Source organism: Phymastichus coffea, unplaced genomic scaffold (assembly GCF_024137745.1).
Source record: "Phymastichus coffea isolate CEN01 unplaced genomic scaffold, Cenicafe_Pcof_1.1 PCOF00001, whole genome shotgun sequence".
NCBI classification, from domain to species: Eukaryota; Metazoa; Arthropoda; class Insecta; order Hymenoptera; family Eulophidae; genus Phymastichus; species Phymastichus coffea.
The window spans coordinates 10,953,074-10,975,834 of record NW_026706812.1 but is presented as its reverse complement, the minus strand read 5'-3'; the positions used below and the strand labels follow the sequence as shown (position 1 = coordinate 10,975,834).

At 37.2% G+C, this 22,761-nt stretch overlaps 2 protein-coding genes across 8 annotated transcripts in view; both read right to left on the bottom strand.

Moving 5' to 3' along the window:
* Nucleotides 1–22,761, bottom strand: part of LOC131675570 (fasciculation and elongation protein zeta-2) — a 771,588-nt gene that overhangs the window by 327,938 nt on the left and 420,889 nt on the right. For all 7 annotated transcript variants that reach the window (XM_058932684.1, XM_058954818.1, XM_058954734.1 and 4 more), the window contains one exon: nucleotides 12,375–12,621. In XM_058932684.1, coding sequence (XP_058788667.1) covers nucleotides 12,375–12,621 — 247 coding nt within the window. The remainder of the gene's footprint in view (nucleotides 1–12,374; nucleotides 12,622–22,761) is intronic.
* Nucleotides 622–2,681, bottom strand: LOC131662957 (uncharacterized). The gene is made up of 3 exons (XM_058933018.1): nucleotides 2,543–2,681; nucleotides 1,532–2,196; nucleotides 622–757 (listed from the first exon to the last, which is right to left on the bottom strand). Exons 2-3 carry the CDS (start codon nucleotides 2,003–2,005, stop codon nucleotides 713–715), a joined length of 519 nt encoding a protein of 172 aa, XP_058789001.1. The 5' UTR covers nucleotides 2,006–2,196; nucleotides 2,543–2,681; the 3' UTR covers nucleotides 622–712.

Sequence of the window (22,761 nt, the reverse complement as noted above, 5' to 3'; positions counted from 1 at the left end):
GTGTTTGGATCGTATATGTTTACGCACTTATTATCCAGAAATATTTTTAATCCTTGATCCGCGAATTTACGCAATGATAATAAATTTTTCGCCAAATCCTTACAGTAAATTACATTATCCAGTTTTAATCTTTTGCCATCGTTTAACTCTAGGTCTATATCGCCTCTACCTTGTATCTCTAAATTAGCTTTCGAGTTTTTGTTCGCGCAATTTATTATCCCGCTTTTCGAGGAATCTAAGTTTTTGAATAGTTCGAGAGATTTTCCGTAGCTCCCGAGTCAACAATAAAATTTTCTATTTCAGTCCTCTCTTCATGTCCCTCCAAATCAGAATCTGATTCATCAGTTCCAGCTCCACCTACTAAGTGAGCTTTCGCCTTAGACTTAGTGTTAGTATTTTTAACGCCTGTAAACTTCGGTTTACCTTGATACTTCAGGCAAGGACGCTTGCCTTTGTTTGGTGCTCCAAAGCCTGGCCTGGGATGACCGCCTTGCGTGTCCATACGCTGACGTTTGTTTTCGAGTTCTATGGACTTGTTATGTGTCCTTTTGGATGGTGCCTTTGAAGCCCTGGGGCAGTTTTGCCTCACGTGTGAGGGGCTTTTGTATGTAAAACAAACGTTGGTGTCGAACTTGCATTGTCTGGAGTTGTGAGTTTTCTCGCCACACCTATAACACCATTCCTTAATCTCGCCATCTTGGTGAACTTGAGCTTACAAAGCTCGTGTGGTCATGGGTTGAACCTTTGTGGGGCCCATCTGTAAAACGAGTTTTCTTAATTTTTGATGATCACATTCGACACCTTTCACTTTTTCACTGACGCAGTCAGCGATCGTAACGCCAGGTACGGCGTCTTTAACTGAGTTAAAGAAAAGCTTTCGCTTATCGTCGTCTGGATATTTGCCTGATTTGCAATGGCTTTCGTATAGCCTAACCGTTTTCTCAAATCTATCGCAATACTGCCGTGCAGTTTCCCTTTTTGGATCAAATCTGATCGTAATAAGTTTTCTAAAAACCGTGTGTTAATCCAAATCGATCTCACCAAGCTTAGTATCTTTAATAAAAGCTAAAATCTCCTTAGAACTTTGATTATTCAAGTGAATAAAGTCGTTTTCATAATCGTTTATATTAATGTGATTAAAAATTATGTCTTTTACAGTATTTTCATCATGCTCAAGGACATCTCTACTGACCTTTTTCCTTTCCTCTTCATCAAAGACATAAAATAATTTTCTTGATTTTAATTCTGAGAACAAAGACGCCTCATATGTGTCGTAATTCATCTTTTTGGTTAGCAAGATATTTTTAAATATATTCGCGTTAAAATTCGGTTGCGTGTTAGTAAATTGAATATTTATTTTACTATTTGAGTTACCTACACATTCGTTCATTAAACTAACATTTTCTGAGACGTCTAGTGTTAATTGTTTCCTGACTTCACTAATAATGAGTTTGGTTATATCTTTAATATTTTTAATGTTACTCACTTGATCCTTGCATGAGTTTTTCGCCATAGGACTTAAAGGTTTTACCTGATGAGGGGTTGAAGCGGCCGAGGGACCGAAGCCGCGCTTCAGAAGTAGACTTGGGGCACCAGTTTTGTCATCCCCGCCACCGCTTGCCTCTGCTTCACCATCAGCCAGAGTCTCCTCAGTCTGCTTCTTCCTGAAGCTTGAAGCTGAGTCCCAGTCCTCCTCCAAGTCCGACGTGTTATCGAGATCCAATGTGTCTGTGCGAGAGATTTGCAGGGCTGGAAACTTTTCTGCGAACTTCACTCTTTTGTCGCCAGACAATTTAACCTCCTTTATCACTTTTGGTTTGGGTTTCCTCGAGAATTCTTCAGTATGGACTGTACTCGGGTTCGCCTCTTCCACGTCATCAATGTGTTGCGAAGGATCGTTTGCCAGTTCGTTTTCGCCAGATGTGCTTGATTTCTCGCCTAATTTAGCCAACATCTTTTCGAGTATGGAGTTTGTATTGTCTTGCGCCTTCCTTAAGTTACTCATATCCGCCTTCAATTCTTCGACACTCTTCTGGCAAGTTTCCGAGGTCGCCAGTGCCTTGAGTGCAGTTGATCTGGGAGAGAACTAAGCTACCGGAGGGGTAGGCAGCAGCTGTTTCTTCCGTATCATGATACCCTTGTTTTCAACTTGGGCTAACAGCCAACCTTGTAGAACAGGATCAAGAACGTCTGGATCTGAAAGAAGATGGCAATTAATACAATATTTATTTATTATTCTTGGCTAGAGTTAGAGGTTTTGCTGCTACTAAACGGATTACCGACACAATTATTCCGTTTGTAACGAGCAATGTTTTCAGCAAGCCTGGACACAAGTTAAGCATCTAACATTACCCTTAGTCTATTATCGTATCAGCACAAAGACACAATGTGACTGATAACGATAAAGACCCTCATAACTGTGCTCTTTGTGCTAGTCCGAGGAGTAACCACCAACCCGCTAAGAACATCAAGCCTTCAAGCTGATGCCAGTGTACTGTCACCAAAAATGTTGTAATATAAGACATTACCAAGTGACACTCACCAATCAAAATGATGTATCCGCCAGAAAACGCCAGACAGAGTACTGTCTCGCCATTGCCACGCATGATGTACACTTCTTCCGTGGGATTGATTTCATCAATTTTGTAGTGGTTGATTAACCGCTCCTTGGCCACTCTTATTTTGTTCTCTGTTGAAAGTCAGGGTTTAATTAGTTGTGTATTCAAATAATGTTTACGCGCACGCGCATAATCCTACACGCCTACACATACATATATGTTTCAGGGCCATTTGCCAAAAGAAAAAGGTTCAAAGTTTTTACGAACGTCTTTGTACGCTTCGCCAGCGGTATGCGCCGATCATTTTTAGAACGCTTCGATACGTTTTTTTTAATTGTGTGCGCGCGCAACTCGTCGCGTGCGCGCGCGACTCGTCAAGTGCGCGTACAATTTGTCGCGTGCGCGCGCAGTTCTTCCCGGCTCAGCCGGCTTGGCCATATTTGTTTCTACGCGTGGGCACAAGCGCGTGCTTTCCGCCATTTTAAAATATTCACAAAGCAACAGGTCGAGGCTTGTTGCATGACGTCACTCGCCCGGCTTTTCAGGAAATTCATTTTTAGGCGCGCGAGTTATGTCGACACTTCCGAATAAAATTCAACACGATTTTCGCGATCATTAGAAAAACCGCTAACCTGATGTTATGCTCGTTTTGCCTTTGGAAAGGCCTGTACCACGGCTGCCGTTTTGATCCTCCATCTTCAGCTTGGCACGCGGTACACGAGCAGTTGCACTAATAATTTCGCGCAGCGAAAGCGTGCTGGGCCCATAACCTGACGGAATAATGGGTTGGGCAGAGCAAATAAAGAAGACAAAGGATTCGCCAAAAAATGAATTTTTTTGGGGGAGTGCCTAAGAACACGTGCGAACGCTTACTACTAACTAAAGCTCAGAAGCAGATGGAGACCTAGAGTCAGCCCGCTCGTGAGAGCGGCGCGCAGGCGCAGATGCGACCGAAGTCGAGACGCTCACATACTTTGATATTTCCAACACGTTTCATGCCCAAAACTTCGGAAAAAATTACATGGTACGAGCCAACAGAAATGCCGACATCTTCAGCCACTTCTCTAATAGTGATTCGAAGATTTTTTAACACCATTTATTTCACTTCTTCAACACTTTCATAAATTATTGAATTTATTCAAATCCGGGGCGTCCAGAGCGAGATTCGTCGTCAGTATCTTCTTGGCCATCTTGAAAGAGCTTATACCACTTGTAAACATTTTTTTGACTTAAGGTAGACTCACCGTATACCACTGTCAATATTTCAAGTGTTTTGTAGCACTTAATTCCATTTTTTACGCAAAATTTTATGCAAATTCTTTGATCCATTGTTTTCGACGGCAGAAAATCGCCGAGTACAAAAAACACGTTTAACGTTTCTGTCTCACAAAAAAAAGAAAACATACGAACTGGCTGAAACTGTGAACATGTGTGAGGGACATGTATACCAACATAATAAAAAAAATATCGATGATCGAATCAACGTAGTCCGCCCAATTTAAAAATTCACCTTACTTTTTGAACACACCTCGTATTGGACAGTTTGATGTGAAATGATTTGTTGCACATCTTACACAAACAGGCAATCTATGGCAGTAGTTTTTCGTATAGTCGTATTTCTGACAAAGCATGTATTGGAGAATGTCTCTTTTTTTACGCGGAGGCTCGAAGGTAATGATTTGGTTCATTAATTTATTCATACCATATATTTCCTTCTTATTTTTATTTCTTTAGTTTAACTGAAAAATAGGTAAATCCTGCTTTGTTATTCTACGATTAATATTTGAAATCAAAATTACGCTATGGTTATACGATTAGATTTCTCTTGTAAGTTCTTCAAGATCGACCTACAGGTAAATGTTTATAAACACTGATTTCTATGATTCATTTTCTTTATTTTGAAATGTATAAAAGTCGATGTTTTTTCTCTAATTCAGTTATTGTTGGGGTAAAGACTTTCGAATTATCTATTTGTATTTTTATTTCATTATAAGGTAAAACTTCCAATGAGTATTCATTTTTCGCAAACTTGATCTAAAAGGGTTTTTAGGGTACTAATATTTAAAACGCCACTTACGAATATCAGCAGTGATTTTGCTGATTTTGAAGACTGCCTGTAATGTTAGTGTGTTTAAATTTTCAGTTTCCATATTTATGTTGCCTTTTTGTGACCTATTCTAGAAGTCAAGATTTGGGAACCCAATGTGATTCGAAATATAAATTGTATAGTAAATGAATTTTTGTGAATATATTCCGTTGTGCGAGCAAACAGCCTTGACATTTAGCCGCACGAACATTATTCACGAAATTAGTTTGGTCAAATATTTGGTTCTTAGAAAAGGGCTGGTTGATTCAGCTGGTCATTCGGTCAACAAATGAGGGTGAAGCTTCAATTTCTTCTTTGCTTCAAATCTGGCCACATGGATAGTTTAGGAGGTCTTGTGTTTTCTCTCGTTTAGTGACGAGTATATACTTTCTTCCTGTTCTTTCTCTCCCAATTGTCCCTTGAAGTGCTTTATCCGTTCTTCTTTTCCTATATTTTCGTCTAATCCAATTCTTTTCTTCCTATTGCCATTCACTTTCTCCCAGAATTTTCTTCTCTTCTTATCTGTTCTTATTTCTTCTGCCACTCTTTTCCCTTCATCTTCTTTTGCTTTTCTTATTTCCTTTCTGTATTCTCTCTTTGCTTCTAAGTATTTGCCTCTGTCTCCTTCCCCTTTTCTTACCTTATTTAACTCTGCCATCACCCTATCCCTTTTTGCCTTACATTCTTTTCTCCACCAGCTTTTTTCTTATCCTTTTTTTTTTCCTTATCTTCTTTTTTACAACTGCGTTCTTCACTCTATTTTTTATATCTTTCCATTTATCTGTTCCCTCTATTGCGTCTATCCATCTCTGATACTCCCTTATACCTTCTTCACTCCAGTCGTCTATCATTCTTTCTTCCTCTTCTCTTCTTTCTTCCGCTATTTTGTCTCCCAGTTCCACCTCTATTGGTAAGTGGTCCGACTTTACCCTCTCCTTTATTTGAACCTTTTTTATCGCCTCATCACCTTCCTCGTTACCTACTACATAGTCTATCGTTGACATTCCTCTCGCTCCTATATATGTTATTTCTCCCTCTTCATCTCCTTCTTTTCTCCCATTTGTTATCACTAAGCCCATTTCTCCTAGCCATTTTATCATTTCTTCTCCCTCTGCGTTTAACAATTTATCCTTGGCTTTAATTTCTTCTAGGTTTTCTTCTGTCTCCCATTCCCTTCCTTCGTTTCCTGTTCTTGCGTTGAAGTCTCCTCCTATAATTATTGTTTTTCCTCTGTTCTCCTCTATCTCTTCACTAAGGTATTCATAGTTTTTCTTCTTCTCATGTTGCATATACACCGATGCTATCATGTATTCCCTCCCTCCGATCTTAATTTCTCCTACTATTACCTCACTAGTCCTTTCTTTCTTCCATTCAACCTTATTCATCCCTTTCCTTTCTCTTACCGCCATTATTCCTCCCCCTATTTCTCTCCCCCTTCTTCCTTCTCTTCTTGAGTCCCTCCACTCTATGCTGTAACCTTTCAGTTGTTTCTCCACACCAGTTCTTGCCCCTTGCCTCTTCACCCAGGTTTCCGTTAGCCCTATTATATCGAATTCCCTAACATATTCCCAGTCGTCTTCCTCCATGCTCCTCACCCTTGCCACGTTCCAGAATAGTATTTTTACTGCCTTTCTCCCCTCTCTCTCCCTTCTCTTCTCTCTCTCTCTTTTATCCCTATTGTTTTCGAAACCCTTCCACCCCCTTTCCTACCATTTTTCCCTCTCTCTCGCTCCACCACCATTCTTCTTCCTCTGATTTCACCCCGTTGTGTCACATCTTTACCTCTTTACCTTTACTTCTTATTTCTTTCGCTTTCCTTCTTACTTCCTCTCTTATCCTTCTCTGCTTCCACGTCTAGTCCTGATCTATGTATATCTTTTTCTGTGCCAGATTCTTTTTCTTCTTCATAATTCCTTCTTTTTGTTCCCATGACGCGCATCTAATTTGCCACATGTTTTTTCTTCTTTCTCTCCGATCATCTCTCTCCGCTGTTCCTCCTATTCTTCTCAGATTCACTATCTCTCCTTTCATTTCTAGTACCTCCCTTAACCCGTTAACGTCCACAGGACACATTTTTTAAGTTTGAGTTTGAATTGTTACCTCGCAATGAATTCGAACTCAAATAACTTAAAACTAACCGTACCCTATGTTTTCGAGGGTGCTCTTTCGAATGGTGATGATCAGAAGTCGAAAAAAAGATTTCTAACCTCTAAAAAATCAAAATTAAAAAAAAACGTGATTTTGAAAAAAAAAATTTTTTTTTAAACTGATTTTCTGGAGACTATACATTTTTGTATCGGTCTAAAACCAGTTAGAATGGTGTCCTCGATATCTGAACTAAATGTTAGGATGATGACATTTATTTGAATAATTTTTCATCTAAGCAAAATGGCGGCCGGAATAAAAAAATTTTGTTCTAAACTTGATAAATTTTTTTCTCAGAAAGTATAGGTGTTAGCAAAAAATTTATAAGAATAAAAATATCTTAAAATCGGCTAAGAAATACTCTTAAATTTTTTCAAAACGTTTTGAAACAATTTTTGATTTTTGAAAAATTCAAAAAAATGAAATTTCAAAAAAGTTGAAAAAACATTTTGAAAAAATTCAAGAGCATTCCCTGATTAATTCTAAGATATTTTTGTTCTAATAAATTTTTAGTTAAACTGCATAGTTTTGAAGAAAAAATGTGTGAAATTGTAAAAAAGCACTTCTTATTTGTATAGTTGGATACAATTTAATCTTCATGCGTTTCAAATCAGTTTTTTAAATTATTATTTTGATAATTAACTGTCAACGTATTGTCAGCTTCACATAATATTATACTACTTTCAGAAAATATATAAAAGAATCTTTGTATAAAATGTAAAAATATTTTATCTTTACACTAAGTAGTTTGATGATTACTAAAGCTCTAAAAATTTTTTTTATTTCTTCATTGAGTTCGGAAACAATTTTTAGTTGTTTAGATAACTTAAATAATAATTTTTTATTGCATTATTACATATTCTTATAAGAAAATAGTAGAATTATTTTATTGTGAAGTCGGAAAAATGCCACCCAAAAAACGATCAAAAAATTCTGATCAACAATATGATATTGAAACCGAAGAAAATGACGAGAATTTTGATGTCATTATGATTCCCAGTTTAGACGATTCTCAAGATTTTGAGTCTGATTCAAATTCAGAAAATGAAAATGCTCACATTGATGTATTCTCATTCCTTGAAAATCTTATACCTACTACTTTATACAATCAACTTCTTAATAGCTACTCGGAAAATCAAAAGAAGTTAGAACCAAACCATGTTTATGAGTGGTTGGATGGCGAAAAAGTTTATGGGGAAAAGTTAACAAGTGAAGTTTTTCTTTCAGAATCTGATGGTAAAAAGATCCTCGATTATTCTCTGACTGATTTGTTTGAATTATTTTTTTCTGATGAATTAAAGGCATTTATAGTAGAAGCAACAGTATGCAATGGTGGTGATCTTACTCTACAAGACTTGAACACATTTTTAGGAATTATTATTTTATCGATCTTTAATTCAAGAAAAAGTCAGAGAGATTACTGGTCAAATAATCCTTTTCTAGTCTGCGAATGTGATTAGCCATGAGTCGTCAAAAATTTGAAAAAATAAAATCAGAAATAAAGCTATCAAAAAATGAAGACAAAAATGCAAATGATAGAGCTTGGCGTATACGTGTTCCTTTAGATATTTTTCGAAAAAACTGCCAACAATTTGCCATTTTTTCCACAGCTTTATCAATTGATGAATGTATGATCAAATTTTATGGTAGGACAGTCTTGAAGCAGTTTATGAAAGGTAAACCTGTACGTTTTGGTTTGAAACTGTGGGCTATTTACAATAAAGAAGGATTTATTTTTGATTTTGATATATATTATGGGAAAGGATCAAACCATCTCCCTTCGAAGCAGTTAGAGAATTTAAGAAATTGTGCTTTGGGTAGCCGCGTTGTTCTACAAATGCTCCAGAGGCTCCTAACAACTGTGTCACCAAGAAAGATCAGTCGTTATCACATTTATTTTGATAACTTTTTCAGTTCACCAGATCTTTTCGTTCATCTACGAAAAATTGGTCTTCGAGCTACAGGTACTGTGAGAGCAAATAGAGTAAGCGGAGTCACTATTGATCTTAATAATAAATCAAAGAGAGGAACATATTTTGTGAAACATGACAAAAATAGTGGTATCAACTACATATCAGTCTAATATTGATTAGGATAAACATAGGACTCTAAAATTGTCTCATTGCTCTCGACGGCTGCTGGCATTACTCCATTGTCTTCAGCAAAACGATATTCTAAAGATGAACATGGTAAAGTTGAAATACCTTGTCCTTATGCTTTCAATTTGTACAACAATTTTATGGGTGGAGTAGACCAACATGATTATTACTGTAGCAGTCTGTTGCCGTGTATTAGGTCGAAAAAGTGGACTCGGGTAGTTTTAATGAGAATTATTCAAGGATCAATTACAAATGCCGCCGTACTCAAGAATTTGGTGTGTGGTAAAAAAGTTGTAACCATAAAAGACATTGCACTAGCTGTAGCATCAAAATACTTGAATGAAACCAATAATCGACAATCTCACACACACGAAAAAGTCATGGCAAAAAAGAAATGTTTCAACTTCACAAAATGTTCTAAAAGAACACAACAATTTTGCGTTGATTGCCAAAAATATTTTTGTTCTACATGTTTCCTTGATTTTCATAAATAATTTTATAAGTTTCAATTAAATCTAGTTATCAGATTTTATCCAAAACATTTAAGTATAAAAAAATTTGAATAAGGCGAGAAACAAAAAAAAATTAAAAAAAAGTAAAAAAACAAGGCAAAAAACAAAAAAAAGAAAATGTCTCTTTCTATTGTCGACCTCCCCGTGGTAAAAGATGGACAACGGTAATGTACCACCGCCGGCTAACAGGCATAACAATTAGAGAACCGAAAATCCCGTTGGTTCGGCCTTTTTATTTATTTGTTGCTCATTATTTTGAATATACAAATAAGTTTTTTTACAATTTCACACATTTTTTCTTCAAAACTATGCAGTTTAACTAAAAATTTATTAGAATTAATCAGGGAATGCTCTTGAATTTTTTCAAAATGTTCTTTCAACTTTTTTGAAATTTCATTTTTTTGAATTTTTCAAAAATCAAATATTGTTTCAAAACGTTTTGAAAAAATTTAAGAGTATAGTATTTCTTAGCCGATTTTAAGATATTTTTATTCTTATAAATTTTTTGCTAACACCTATACTTTTTGAGAAAAAAATTTATCAAGTTTAGAACAAAATTTTTTTATTTCGGCCGCCATTTTGCTTAGATGAAAAATTATTCAAATAAATGTCATCATCCTAACATTTAGTTCAGATATCGAGGACACCTTTCTAACCGGTTTTAGACCGATACAAAAATGTATAGGCTCCAGAAAATCAGTTTAAAAAAAAATTTTTTTTTTCAAAATCACGTTTTTTTTTAATTTTGATTTTTTAGAGGTTAGAAATCTTTTTTTCGACTTCTGATCATCACCATTCGAAAGAGCACCCTCGAAAACATAGGGTACGGTTAGTTTTAAGTTATTTGAGTTCGAATTCATTGCGAGGTAACAATTCAAACTCAAATTTAAAAAATGTGTCCTGTGGACGTTAACGGGTTAACCAGACCTCTGCCTCACCCTTCTTTTCCCATCTTAACTCACCCTCTAAGTCTGTTACTCCTATATTGTTTATCCTACTTTCTCTATCCATTTTTTCTCTCATATGCTCTAATTCTTCCTTATTGCCTACTTCTGTTCCTCTTTGCTTCTTGTTTCCTCCTTCTATGCTTTCTTTTAGTTTCACGCACTCCTCTTCCAACTAGTCCATCCTCTCTCCCCATTTTTCCTGCAGTTTCTTTTCTCTACGTTCTGCTTTTTCCCTTTCTTCTTTCGTCTCTTTCTTTCTTTCTTCTCTCTCTCTCTCTCTCTCTTGTTCTTTCCTAACTTTTCCTATTTCCTTCTCCCACCTTTCTTCTCTTCTTTTCCCCTCTGCCTACATTCTTTCCATTTTTCCCATTATTTCTTTAAACATTTCTGTCCATTCTTTCCTTTCCTCCTCCCATACCTCTCTTAATTCCCTTATGTCTGTCCGTATCTTTTCCATTATTTCTTCTGCACCACTACTTTTTCCCACTTCTCTTATCGTGTTGTCCAATCCTTCTCCCCCCTCCCCATCCATCTCGCTTCCCTAGCTCTCACTCTTGCATCTCTTTGCCTCTCTCATTTCTCCTCTATTATTCTCCCTCAGCCCCTCCCCGCTCTCTCTCCCCCTCACCACTTTACTAATTTCTTCTTTTCCTCCTCTGGGCCTTTCTTATCCAACCTTCCACCTTTATCTCTTAATTTTTCTGTTGTCACAAATCTTTCCATCCTATCCCGTACACCTTAATTCGACTCTCTATAACTACCCGTGATCCCACCTTTATTCCCTGTCTTACCTTTTCTGTCTCTGCCTTTACTTCTTACCGCCCCTCCTCTCTGCCTGCCTTTCCGCTTTCTGATTTTCTCTCAACTTTTATTTTTTTTCTTTATTCCTTTCTCTCTGCTTTTTCCTGCTCTTCTCCAGGCCTCTCTCTCTCTTCTCCAGTCCTCCTCCACCTCCACGCTCTTTTCACCTCTATTTCTCTCCTCAAACACTTTTTCTCTTTGACTTTCTCACCAAAACTCGCGCTCACATCCAAGACACGTCCACAATCCCCTCGAGTGAAATCTAACCCGAATATAATTAAAATTAAGTAATTTTCCATCTATCACTATTTCCCTTCTTTCCATCATTACAAAATTTATCATTCATTATAATTACTCTTACTTTTTAAAGTAATTTGTTCTAATAAAAAAAAACTTAACCTTGATGCCGAGACGGTCTTTTATATTGGTGATTTTACAAAAAATACGGTAGTACTTTTTTTATAGGAATATTGGTTGAAGCTCGATAGATTAAAAGATTTAGATCCTTCAACTTCTTAGTTTGAGACGGCATGTCTGGGAAGATATGACATTACACGCAACAAAAATCAAGATATAAATGAATAAAATATACAGCAGCGTATGTTAATAATAAAAGTTGTTTATCATACTCTTATTTGTCTACGTAACGAAAAACGTGAATCAGTCACAAGTCATAGAACAATTAAAAGAATATCGATAACATAAAAATATTATAGATTCTATGATATTAAATAAATTTCATTTCTATGAAATGTTATGAGTTTTACATTATACTTTAGATTATAAAGCATGTGAAATGACATCAATAATAGAATAAAAGTAAATATTAAACAAGCATCAGTGATTGAAAATTTACACGACGTAGAGGCCCTCCCTAAAGGCGTACTTAGATTTCATTTATATCAAACAAAATTTACTTTTTGACAAATTAAAGAACATCCTAATTAGTTTAAGATTAAAAGAATGTAGAATGACTATGAATATTAATGTGAATTACAAAATATTAATATATAAATTCACTACGACATACATTTAAGGGTAGTCATATAAGAAATAAAAAGAGAGAGAGAGAGAAAGAGTAAGGAAGAGAGCCAGACAACGCAGCAATATATTATCGTCAACCAGACAGTTAGTTTCATTTTGTTTGATTTCTTTTCGACAATTTCTCGATAGCTGAACGACTTCTTCCACTTACAGTAAAAATTTATTTCACAGAAAGTACTTACTGACACTCATTCATTATTTCCTCCTGAGTTCGAACTTGTACTGGAGCCAGAGACTCTACATTGGTACCATAATCTTTAAAACATGATGTTATTTTTTCATCAAATGTATTAACTAAATCCTCAAGACTTCCACTGAAAGGACTAAATGCTCCATCATGAATAGTATCTGTATTATCAGGAATTCTAGATGTATTGCAATTCGGACTTTCAATGTAATTGTTGCCAATATTGATGCCTACTAATTGATCTGAAAAAAGGATTACATTTCATAAATAAACTGTAGAACTCGAAAGTTAATATTAATAATTTTACTAAAAAAACAAAATAAAATTGCTGCTAATTATTTCTAACATTGAACAAGCGTTAAATTTAGATTATTGTGGTTTCTATTGAAACCATTATGTGAATGAAATGATTTTTATTTAACAAGGGGAAGCAGGGAAGGCAGGGGAGGCAACATCCCTCTCCGATTTTCTTGAAACCTTACACATCAGTAGATTACCGAAAAATATTAAATACGTTTTTTTTAGCTGCTGATAAGATGATTAAGGTGATAAAAACTATCCCTAAAGTTACCCCTAGATATTACCATGAAAACATTTTTACAGATATTTTCACTTCCAATCAATATTGTTGAACCAAATAAAATTATTTTTATTAATCAAATAACCAACAACGCAATAGTAAAATCAAGAGTTTGCTACCCTTATTGTAGAAAAATCGTATTTTATCAAGTATATTTTCTAATACGGTGCATTACAAGACTTTGCCTGAGTGTTGCATTACTTGTAACACTTCAGGGAGCCACCCCATCCTTTGCCGCTCCGTACCCAGCCGAATAAAATTGTTCTACTCACATCTTAATATAAACCCTACTTTATTTTCAAATTCGCCCACCCACGCCTGAAAAAATGATGCAACAAGACAAAGCGCACGATCCAACAGATTAGTGAAAAATGGAGCGCACAACGAAAAAAAGGAAGTGCACGCATACACACACTCCCGACCACGTGTTGCCGGCTGAAGGAAAGCACATGGGAAACGACTGAAAAATGCAACAAAAATGCATGCGAGGGAAACCAGCGGACACGTTACACATCCAGGCACTAGCACAGATATTCTGGGGAAGCTGTCATACCTGGGGCGACCAGAAAATTCCTGATGAAGCGACAGCCGACAATCAGCTGTGTCGGGCTGCTGCGCACCATCGACAAGACCCTGAGTGCCAGACACATTACTGCTGACCACTGGCGAACACCTGGATGCACACACACAACACATGACCGAGGGGGAGCGCTTCAGGATGCGCTCCAGAGACCGACAGCAGAGCATGATGTAATCACGCGAGACTAAGGGCGGACATTTTGAGACGCCGAGGTAGACTGAACGGGAGCGAGTGAGACAGACTAGACGAGAGCGAGCGAGACAGACTAAATAAGAGCGAGCGAGACAGACCATATGAAAGTGAGCGAACTAGAAATTAAATACAATACTAATTCAAAAGCAAACTCGATGATGCGGGCGCTGAAAAAATGAGACCAACTTACGACTTTTATATTATATGGCAAAATCAGTCAGTGTTTGATCCTTGAGCAGAGCAGACGTATTTGTAACGGATCTCTGCTCGAAAATCAAAAATACCAACCAATCAAGTGAAGAGAAGTGTCAGTTTATTTAAATTTACCTCCTCATTGTTATAACAATAACAGAATAACAGCCAAATAGCCACTCAGATAGGGGACACAATGTCTACACCTACACAAAACAACACCGAAAAATGGACAACTATAAGTGTAAAAAGACAACGAAGTAGCCCAGAAACTCAAGCTCCAAACAAAAAACGACAAGCCCAACTATCAGATTACTGGCTGAGTCAATCTACTAATAGATACGAAGTTCTTCAGGATAAGCAATTTGCAGATACGAACTCGGTAAATAATGATATGAACTCAGTAATAATTTAATCACTTCCGATCTTTGTGTATAATGTAAAAACATTCGTTTGTTGAAAAAACTGCTAAACGAAATAGCCAAAGATAGCTATATTTTGAAAGTATTGGGACAAAAGAAAATAAAAATTCAACCAACATCATCTGAAAAATACCTACCGATAATAAATGGATTAAAAGAAAAAAACACAGAATTTTACACATATCAGCAAAAAGAAGAAAAAGAATTTTAAATGATATTGAGAAGTACGCATTCGTCGGTTGATATTGACAATTTGAAATCTGCCATAGAGAAACAGGGATATAAAGTACTAGGCATTTGGAATATTCGGCACCGCATAATAAAAATACCACCACCATTATTCACTGTAGAAATCAAACACGATTACAAAAGCCAGAAAAGTTTACAAAATGAACAAACTACTCAACACTGTGATTAAGTTTGAACTGCCAAACGTTAAAAAAGAAATACCGCAATGTCATAGCTGTCACGAGTATGGGCACACAAAAAACTATTGTTTCAAAAGTGCAGTATGTGTGAAATGTGCTAAACAGCATCCAGTGGAAAAGTGTACGATAAAGGAAAAAATCAAAGAAGTAAGAGGTGCAAATTGTCAAGGTAATCACACTGCAAGCTAAAAAGGATGTCCAATACGTAAACAGTTGCAGCAAAAATTGTATCCAAGACTAAGAGATAAAATACTAAAACAAAACAATAGACAAGTTCAGTCAAATTCAAATTTAAATACCAACGTTAATAGAGTTCAACTAAATATAACATACGTACTGATAATATCAAAACAAAACGCTCAGAGTAAAATAGAAATATCAAAACAAACAGCTGTTCAAGCAGATGTAAGTAATCACACGAAATTAACACAAATAATAAACTCGATAAACTCGCTGATATGTTAGAAAACATGACACTCAGAATGAATACATTAGTAAAACTAGTAACTGTACTTGTTAATAAATTATCTGAACAATGAAAAATTTGAAAATAGCTATCTAGAATGCAAATGGGCTCATGCAAAGACACCTCGAGTTAAAAGCATTTTTAATTAACAAAAATATAGACATCATCTTAGTATCAGAAACTCACTTTACACGTAAAAATTTTCTCTCCATTTCAAATTACATAGTACAGAAAATAAATCATTCACTTGATAAAGCACATGGAGGTACTGCAATCATTATCAAAACCAAAATAAGTCATCACACCTAAACACACACCAGTGAGATTTACCTGCAAGCGACTAGTATAAGTATAAACGACAATAAAGGCCCTATAACTATAACAGCTGTTTATTGCCCTCCGAATAAAACAATAACAAACGAAAACTGGACAAATTTCTTCCATTCCCTTGGAAATCGATTTATAACAGGAAGCGATTATAATGCCAAGCATCCGTGCTGGGGTTCAAGATCACTGTTACGTGATGTTTTATTATGTTACAATTATATACTATCGAATAATATTTTGCTCTCGGGATTTCCATTCGGACATAATATAGCTAGCAGTATTCGTGTGCGCGACTCGGTGGGAATGAGCGGCAGAGGCTGATTCACGCTGCGTCAGCATGCTGCAGTCAGCGTGCTTAACTAGCTAAGACGAGCCGCTACGAGAAGCGTAAACGTCTAAAGCATATGCGCGAGAGAGAGACGATATGCAAGGGACAAAGGCTATATAATAAACCGGCGAAAGCAGAGCGAGAGAGAGAATTAGTTAGTTAGGAGCGAGCGCTCAATTAAGAAGGCTGCATATTTTTCCTACTGAAGTTAAAACCATAATAAGAGTTTGAGAATATAATTATTTGAGTTGCGATTAAATATTAGAAGTGTCGAGTACAATTGTTTTAATAATTTTGTGTAAACGAAAATCATAGGAATTATCATTTTCTTGCGTGTTGCTACACTATTGGATAAAGAATATATTGGACAAGTTGATCATAGGAATTATCATTTTCTTGCGTGTTGCTACACTATTGGATAAAAAATATATTGGACCAGTTGATCTAATCAGATTCAACGAAAAAGTGATTGGCCACATCACGAAGCGAATAATATTTTGGACCAGTATTATATTTTGTAATAGGCTGCCGTTTAGTCTATAATACCTCTGGATCGTATCTATATAATTACTAAGCGACGCCTAGTTATCTATGTGCTCGAAGCACATCAACCTACCTTGTTTCGGAGTGCGCCTGCGCAGAGTCTCTTCGCTACTCCGAGTTGGGTTCCCCCAACTCTCCGCTTGGCGGCGCTGTCGCCTTTGCTTAGTGGCGCTCGCGCGGTCGCTGCTGGAAACTCTGTTGACGATTCCCGCCTACCAGTATCCGCGTGATCCGTGCTACGCTACCGGCGAATTCGAATCGAATGTAAACAAATATAGACGCGACCTCCGGACAAAGGAAAGACACAATAACGACTACTTGATTTAAAGATGACGATTAACTGATTTATTCAACAAAATCAAATACACGGGGGATCTGCCGAGAGTCTTGCGCACGCTTGCGCGAATGACAATACACGCCGTATGAGAGAGAGAGAGAGAAAACCGCGATCACCGCGAACTAACCGCTCGCGCGCAACAAACAATTTCCTCGCGCACGCTGCGCGGGATCGCACGCTATTAGCAACAATAGAAAGGGGAAGGTGCACCTACCGCGAAAACGATGAGGATACGGTGGCCAACCGTATCCGAACAACAAACTGCTGAAACGCCGCTTCGCTGCTCGCCGCACCGCCGCGGTTACTGTTGCTGCTGTTGTTGTTGCTGCTGTCGCTGCTACTGCTGTTGCTGCTATTGCTGCTGCTGCTATTACTGCTGCTACTATTGCTGCTGCTGCTGCACCCAGCACACCGCACCAAAGTTCGCACCTCTAAGTTCGCACCACCACACGAAAACTTAGAACGGCTCGGGAACAGGTTAGCTGCACGATACAGGCGGACTGAGTGACACAGTCATACTGCTTGTTGAACGCTCCCCTCCCGGTCATTGCCCCTACGCGCCCTCTCTCTCTCGCGAACCGATCGCGGCTTTTCTCGATCAGCCGCTCATTAACCTCGCGCGAGTCGAACGATTTTCGCTAATCGTTGCAATTTACAATATTAATACAAAGTGAGTAATACTTTTTATGTAACCAAAAAAATAATAGACATCACGACGCGAAAATTACGCGTCTGAGAATATATATATATATATATATACACATCTCTATTCTGCTTAACTTATTTATGTTGTGAAAGAGACTAGAATAAATATTATAATTATAAACACCTATAAGTGTATCCATATGCTTCCCCACTATATTAAAGAAAATCGCTATTACATTTTTGCTTTTAATAAATAAACGAAAAACGTTATAAACGTTCAATTATTTATTTTACAAAAACGATATCGAGTGTCGAATTATAATTAACAGAGATTTCATTATTGACGCGCGAACGGGCCGGGGTGCCCGAAAGCCTGACTATCGCCAGAGTCTAAGGCCGCTCGGCTGTTAAAAGAGCCTTCGTACGGGACAAACTCGACTCGCGCGAGTTGTCACCTATCAATCACCAACTCCAACATACAGAGGTAGAGTACTATATGAAACACTACAAAAAAACAACTACTTTCCAATTTCCACAGGAGAACCAACCTACAGGCCGAAAGATGTAAACAAGCTTCCGGATCTGATTGACTTTGTAATAGTAAAAGGGATAAACGAAAATTACTTCGAAGTAGCATCATGTTTAGATTTTACCTCATATCACTCAACAGTATTAATTACTCTACACTTTCAAATACTTAATACAATAAACAATTATACTAAAGTCGAGTGGAAAAAATATGCTCTTTTCATCGAGAAACGCATTAAGTGTAACGTTACTCTTAAAACAGAAAACAACATAGAAAACAGTGTTGATACACTAAACTTACTTCTAACTGAAGCTATTAACAAATGTTCTACTATGACTACAAATAAAAAAGAAAAGCAGCAAATCAATTCCAAAATAGTAGTCCAAAAAATTAAGGAAAAAAGATTATTAAGAAAAAGGTACCAGATAACTAGATCGAGTCAAGATAAAGCAACTAAAGAACTGAAGAAATTGTTATACGTGGAAAAAAATATAAAAACACAAAACTATCTCAAAACTCTAAGCCCAACAGAAGCAACGGATTATTCACCATGGAAAGCCACCAAACGTCTTAAAAAGCCAGTTACATTTATCCCACCTATTAAAAAACCTGCAGGAAAATGGGCCAAATCTTACGAAGAAAAAGCTGAAATGTTTTTAGAACATCTCGAACATCTCAGTGCAATATCCATACCCCATAAAAAAAATAATCTCCGAACAGGAAGAAGAAATGTTACTGGAAAGCTCAGATATACAAGATAGCACACCAATCAAATCAATAAAAATTAAGGAAGTATTGCAAATAATTAATTATATTAAGAATAGGAAGGTCCCCGGTTTTGACAATGTTACAGGAAAAATGATCAAAATGTTACCTACAATAGCATGTGATGGTAAACGTCAAATTAGCGCTAATAATATAACCTAATTGCTGCCTGCGGGGGCAGCACCTACCGGGGAGACGAAAAACGTAATGAAGGAATTCGGCGCGCGAGCAGACGGAACGCGCGCGATTGAAATTGAGGCAGTGAAGCACTGGTCATCGTCATGCTCACCCGCAACTACGACGCCGATTACTGATACGTGAGCTAGAGATCGAGCCATGGAGTGAAGCATTGACCGCCATCACGATCGCCCGCTTTTCCTCGCTAATACCGATCCTTGTGTCGCTAACGTCTTGACGATCAAAGAGGAACGCCCAGATCAACGCCGATAGTGATTGCTGCTGCCAAGGTTCTGGACAACTGCCAAGAAGAGAGACCTGAGCCGGCGGAGAAGCGTCGCCTTTCACGAGACCGGCTGAGTGTGTGTGAGGTTTCGCCATCGAGGGCGAAGCCGCGTGTACGCGAGTTCGCGGTCCGCGACATAAACAAAAAAACGGTTCCCTCGCAGTGTGACTGGTTTAGTGTCATCTTCGCACGCCTACGATATTAAGGTAAGCTGGCCAGCTTGATCTCGCGGCCGCGATACGATTGCATGAGCGACGATTAATTTTCCGACATCTCAAGCGGGCATGTAATAGCTCTTCCAACAAAGAGCAGCGAGCGTCACGACACTGCATGTTGTCGTCGAACGAGCGTCGATGTAAACAAACACGCGGGCCGACCTCATGTAGCATTTGATAGATAATAAAAGGTTCTATTCGTGACATTAACAAGTGCTTTCGACTCGCTCATTCCGTATTGCTTCCACTCACTTTCTCATAGGTTAATAGATTTACTGGTTGACTGACACCTATCTCCCCATGCTCTCCGGGTTGCGTTTTGAGCAAGATGATTACATTCGCCCTTTCAATAAAGCTGCGCGAATAAAAACAATTAAACGGTATCTACCCCGTTACAAGCAATAGTGGAAAATAGCTGAGATAACACTAATACCTAAGCTTAGTAAAGAAGCATGAATTGTAATATCGTATTGTGACGAATCGATATAATCGATGGCTCGCTCGATGCGGTCTCGCGAGCGACTTCATGCCAAGACTGGCTGAAGGAGCTGTTCGAGCCGCGGAGCGCGGCAGACTCTGTTTTCCGCCGCCGAAGCAACAACAGCTGCAGAGGGCTCCATACTATTTGCATAGTAAAAGAAGAAGGAGATTCCTCCAATAGTGTTTGTTGCAGTCTCTTGGAACAAGGACAAATGGACAATTGGAGCATTTCATCATCGCAGAAGAATTCTCCATGATTACTATTGGCGCGGATTCGACGAATTTAGAGATAAGTAACCTGATTTATGTCAGCCACCTGAGAACACGAACTGTTAATTTCGAATTATTTGAATTTAAAAATATTTAATTGGAAACGAAAGGGCCGTTCGCGCGAAAAAGAGAATAAACAGAAATGACAAATAACTAAGATTATTTAGAATCTAAAATGTAACAATTGAAAAGATCATAGCTGCAACGCGTATTTCATTAGTTGTGTGAAAGAACAAATTATCGAGAATTAAACTAATTGATATTATTTTTTATGTGACTGATAACGAACATTTGAATTTTTATGAAGAATAATGCGTATTTAATTTAGTATGTGAGTGTGAAATTGAATGAGTTTGTGACTGTGAAATGAATGAATTGAGAAAATGTTTAAATTTGAATGAGCAAAATAATGAATAGGACGATAAGTGAGTGTGCGATGAATGTAATATATTCATATACGATGCGGAAAATCATAAGCGAATTAGATTAAGTGTATTGCTAGATTGGATTTTATGTTAAATTTTATATTGGATTGGATTATTTATGTCTCATTGTTCTATCGGTGAATAAATACTGAGATGGTCAGTGTTGAGATTTGACATTGACTTTAGTGTTTCTTGCATTCTTAATCTTAAGTATGTAACCACTGATTTGAATACAATAATATTTAAATTTAATATTTACAGTATAGACCCATCAGCCTTCTACCAGTATTATCAAAAATTGTCGAAAAATTAATTTTATCCAGACTTAAATCATAAAAAATAAAACGTTGATTCCAAAACATCAATTTGGTTTTAGGTGTAATCACCCCACGATAGAGCAGGTAGATAGAATGGTATATGCTGCGATGAAAGCCATCGAAAAGAAAAAGTACTATACTGGTATTTTCCTTGATATAGCCTCGGCATTCGACAGAGTATGACATGAAGGACTATTACATAAGCTTAAAAGTTTTTTTCCTGTATGCCATTACGAAATACTGCGGTTATATCTGCAAAACAGGGCATTTTAAGTTAGAATAAATAGGAATAATTCAAAACGACAGCTAATAAAAGCAGGAGTGCCACAGGGCAGTGTTCTCGGTCCAACTCTTTATCTACTGTACACCTCGGACTTACCTAAATCTGAAAACATTCTGACAGCAACATACGCAGATGATACAGCAATTCTAACAACACATTCAGACCCAACAATAGCATCAAAAATAATCCAAAAATACATTAATAATCATCTTCAAAATTGGTTCAACTCATGGATAATAATAGTAAACGAAAGTAAATCAATACATACAACGTTTACACTTCGAAAAGATACCTGTCCATCTATTAGTTTAAACGACAAATACATCCCGCAAAGTAACCAAGTAAAATTTTTAGGTATTCGCTTGGACTGAAGGCTTACATGGTTAGGACTGAAATGGAGAAAAATATACTAGCTCATAGGAGGAAAATCGAAACTGTCAATCGAAAACAAATTATCACTATATAAAGCTGTACTCAAACCAGCCTGAACCTATGGCATTCAATTATGAGGTACTGCTGCAAGCTCGAATATTGATATATTGGAAAGATTTCAATCGAAAGTACTACATAGTATAGTACGGGCCCCGTTGTTCCTTCCTAATGAAATAATCAGAAATGATCTACAGATTACAACACTCAAGGAAGAAATCAAAAGTTTCTACGTTAGATACAACAACAAATGTCAAAAACACCCGAATAAACTCATCAGCAATCTTCTCAAGACTTCTATTACAAATATGAGACTAAAGAAACATAATCTATTAAGCGCATAAATAAACTGATGTAAATATCATAATCATACTGTAAAACAAAAACAAAATTCTCGCTGGAGTATTCAAAATGCAAAATATCTAGCGATGCGATTTAAAATGTGTAACGTACACGAGGAAAATTAGAAAATACATCTACGCGACTGCTACAATTCTCTAGGCGTACTCATAAGCGACAAGTAGTCTGTTAAATTAAATCAACATACTTGACTGCTGAAATTTGAACCTCTGTTGAAATTCGCCGGTGACGTCATGGACAATAAGTGAATTAGAATAAAATCTGATTTCCGTTTTATTATCCGGATTTATTTCGAAAAATAAATCGGAGTAGAGGTAGATCTTTCTCATCAAACAATGCTGACCGATTTAGTGGGGGGTGAGAGAGGGAAAATAGTGATGAGGTAGGAGAGAAAATAAAGGCGCTGTGACTTTCCTAATTTACATATTGACCAATGACGGGGATATTCGGAGGACGTTACCGATATCCGACTTAGCATATCGGTCAATAAAATCTCGGGAAGAAGAGAAGTAAAGGATCTTTAATCGTGAACAGCCGTTTCTCGTCCATTTTACCACTAATCGTGAGCTTCGCTACAAGCAGATCCACTACCAGCCGAGAAAATCGAGTTATTTAGGAAGCAATTGAGTGAGTCTGCAGGTTAAGATACGTAAATAGGCAAAGTGCCGCTCATTAGTTAGAGTTAGGTGTTCCTGCGCGTGATTCACCATATTCTTGATTCCGTCGTGATACGTGGATCCATCGATGCCGGGAATAGAATGCTCCGAACGAATCACGCTGATCAATCACCATTTTTCTGACTAATT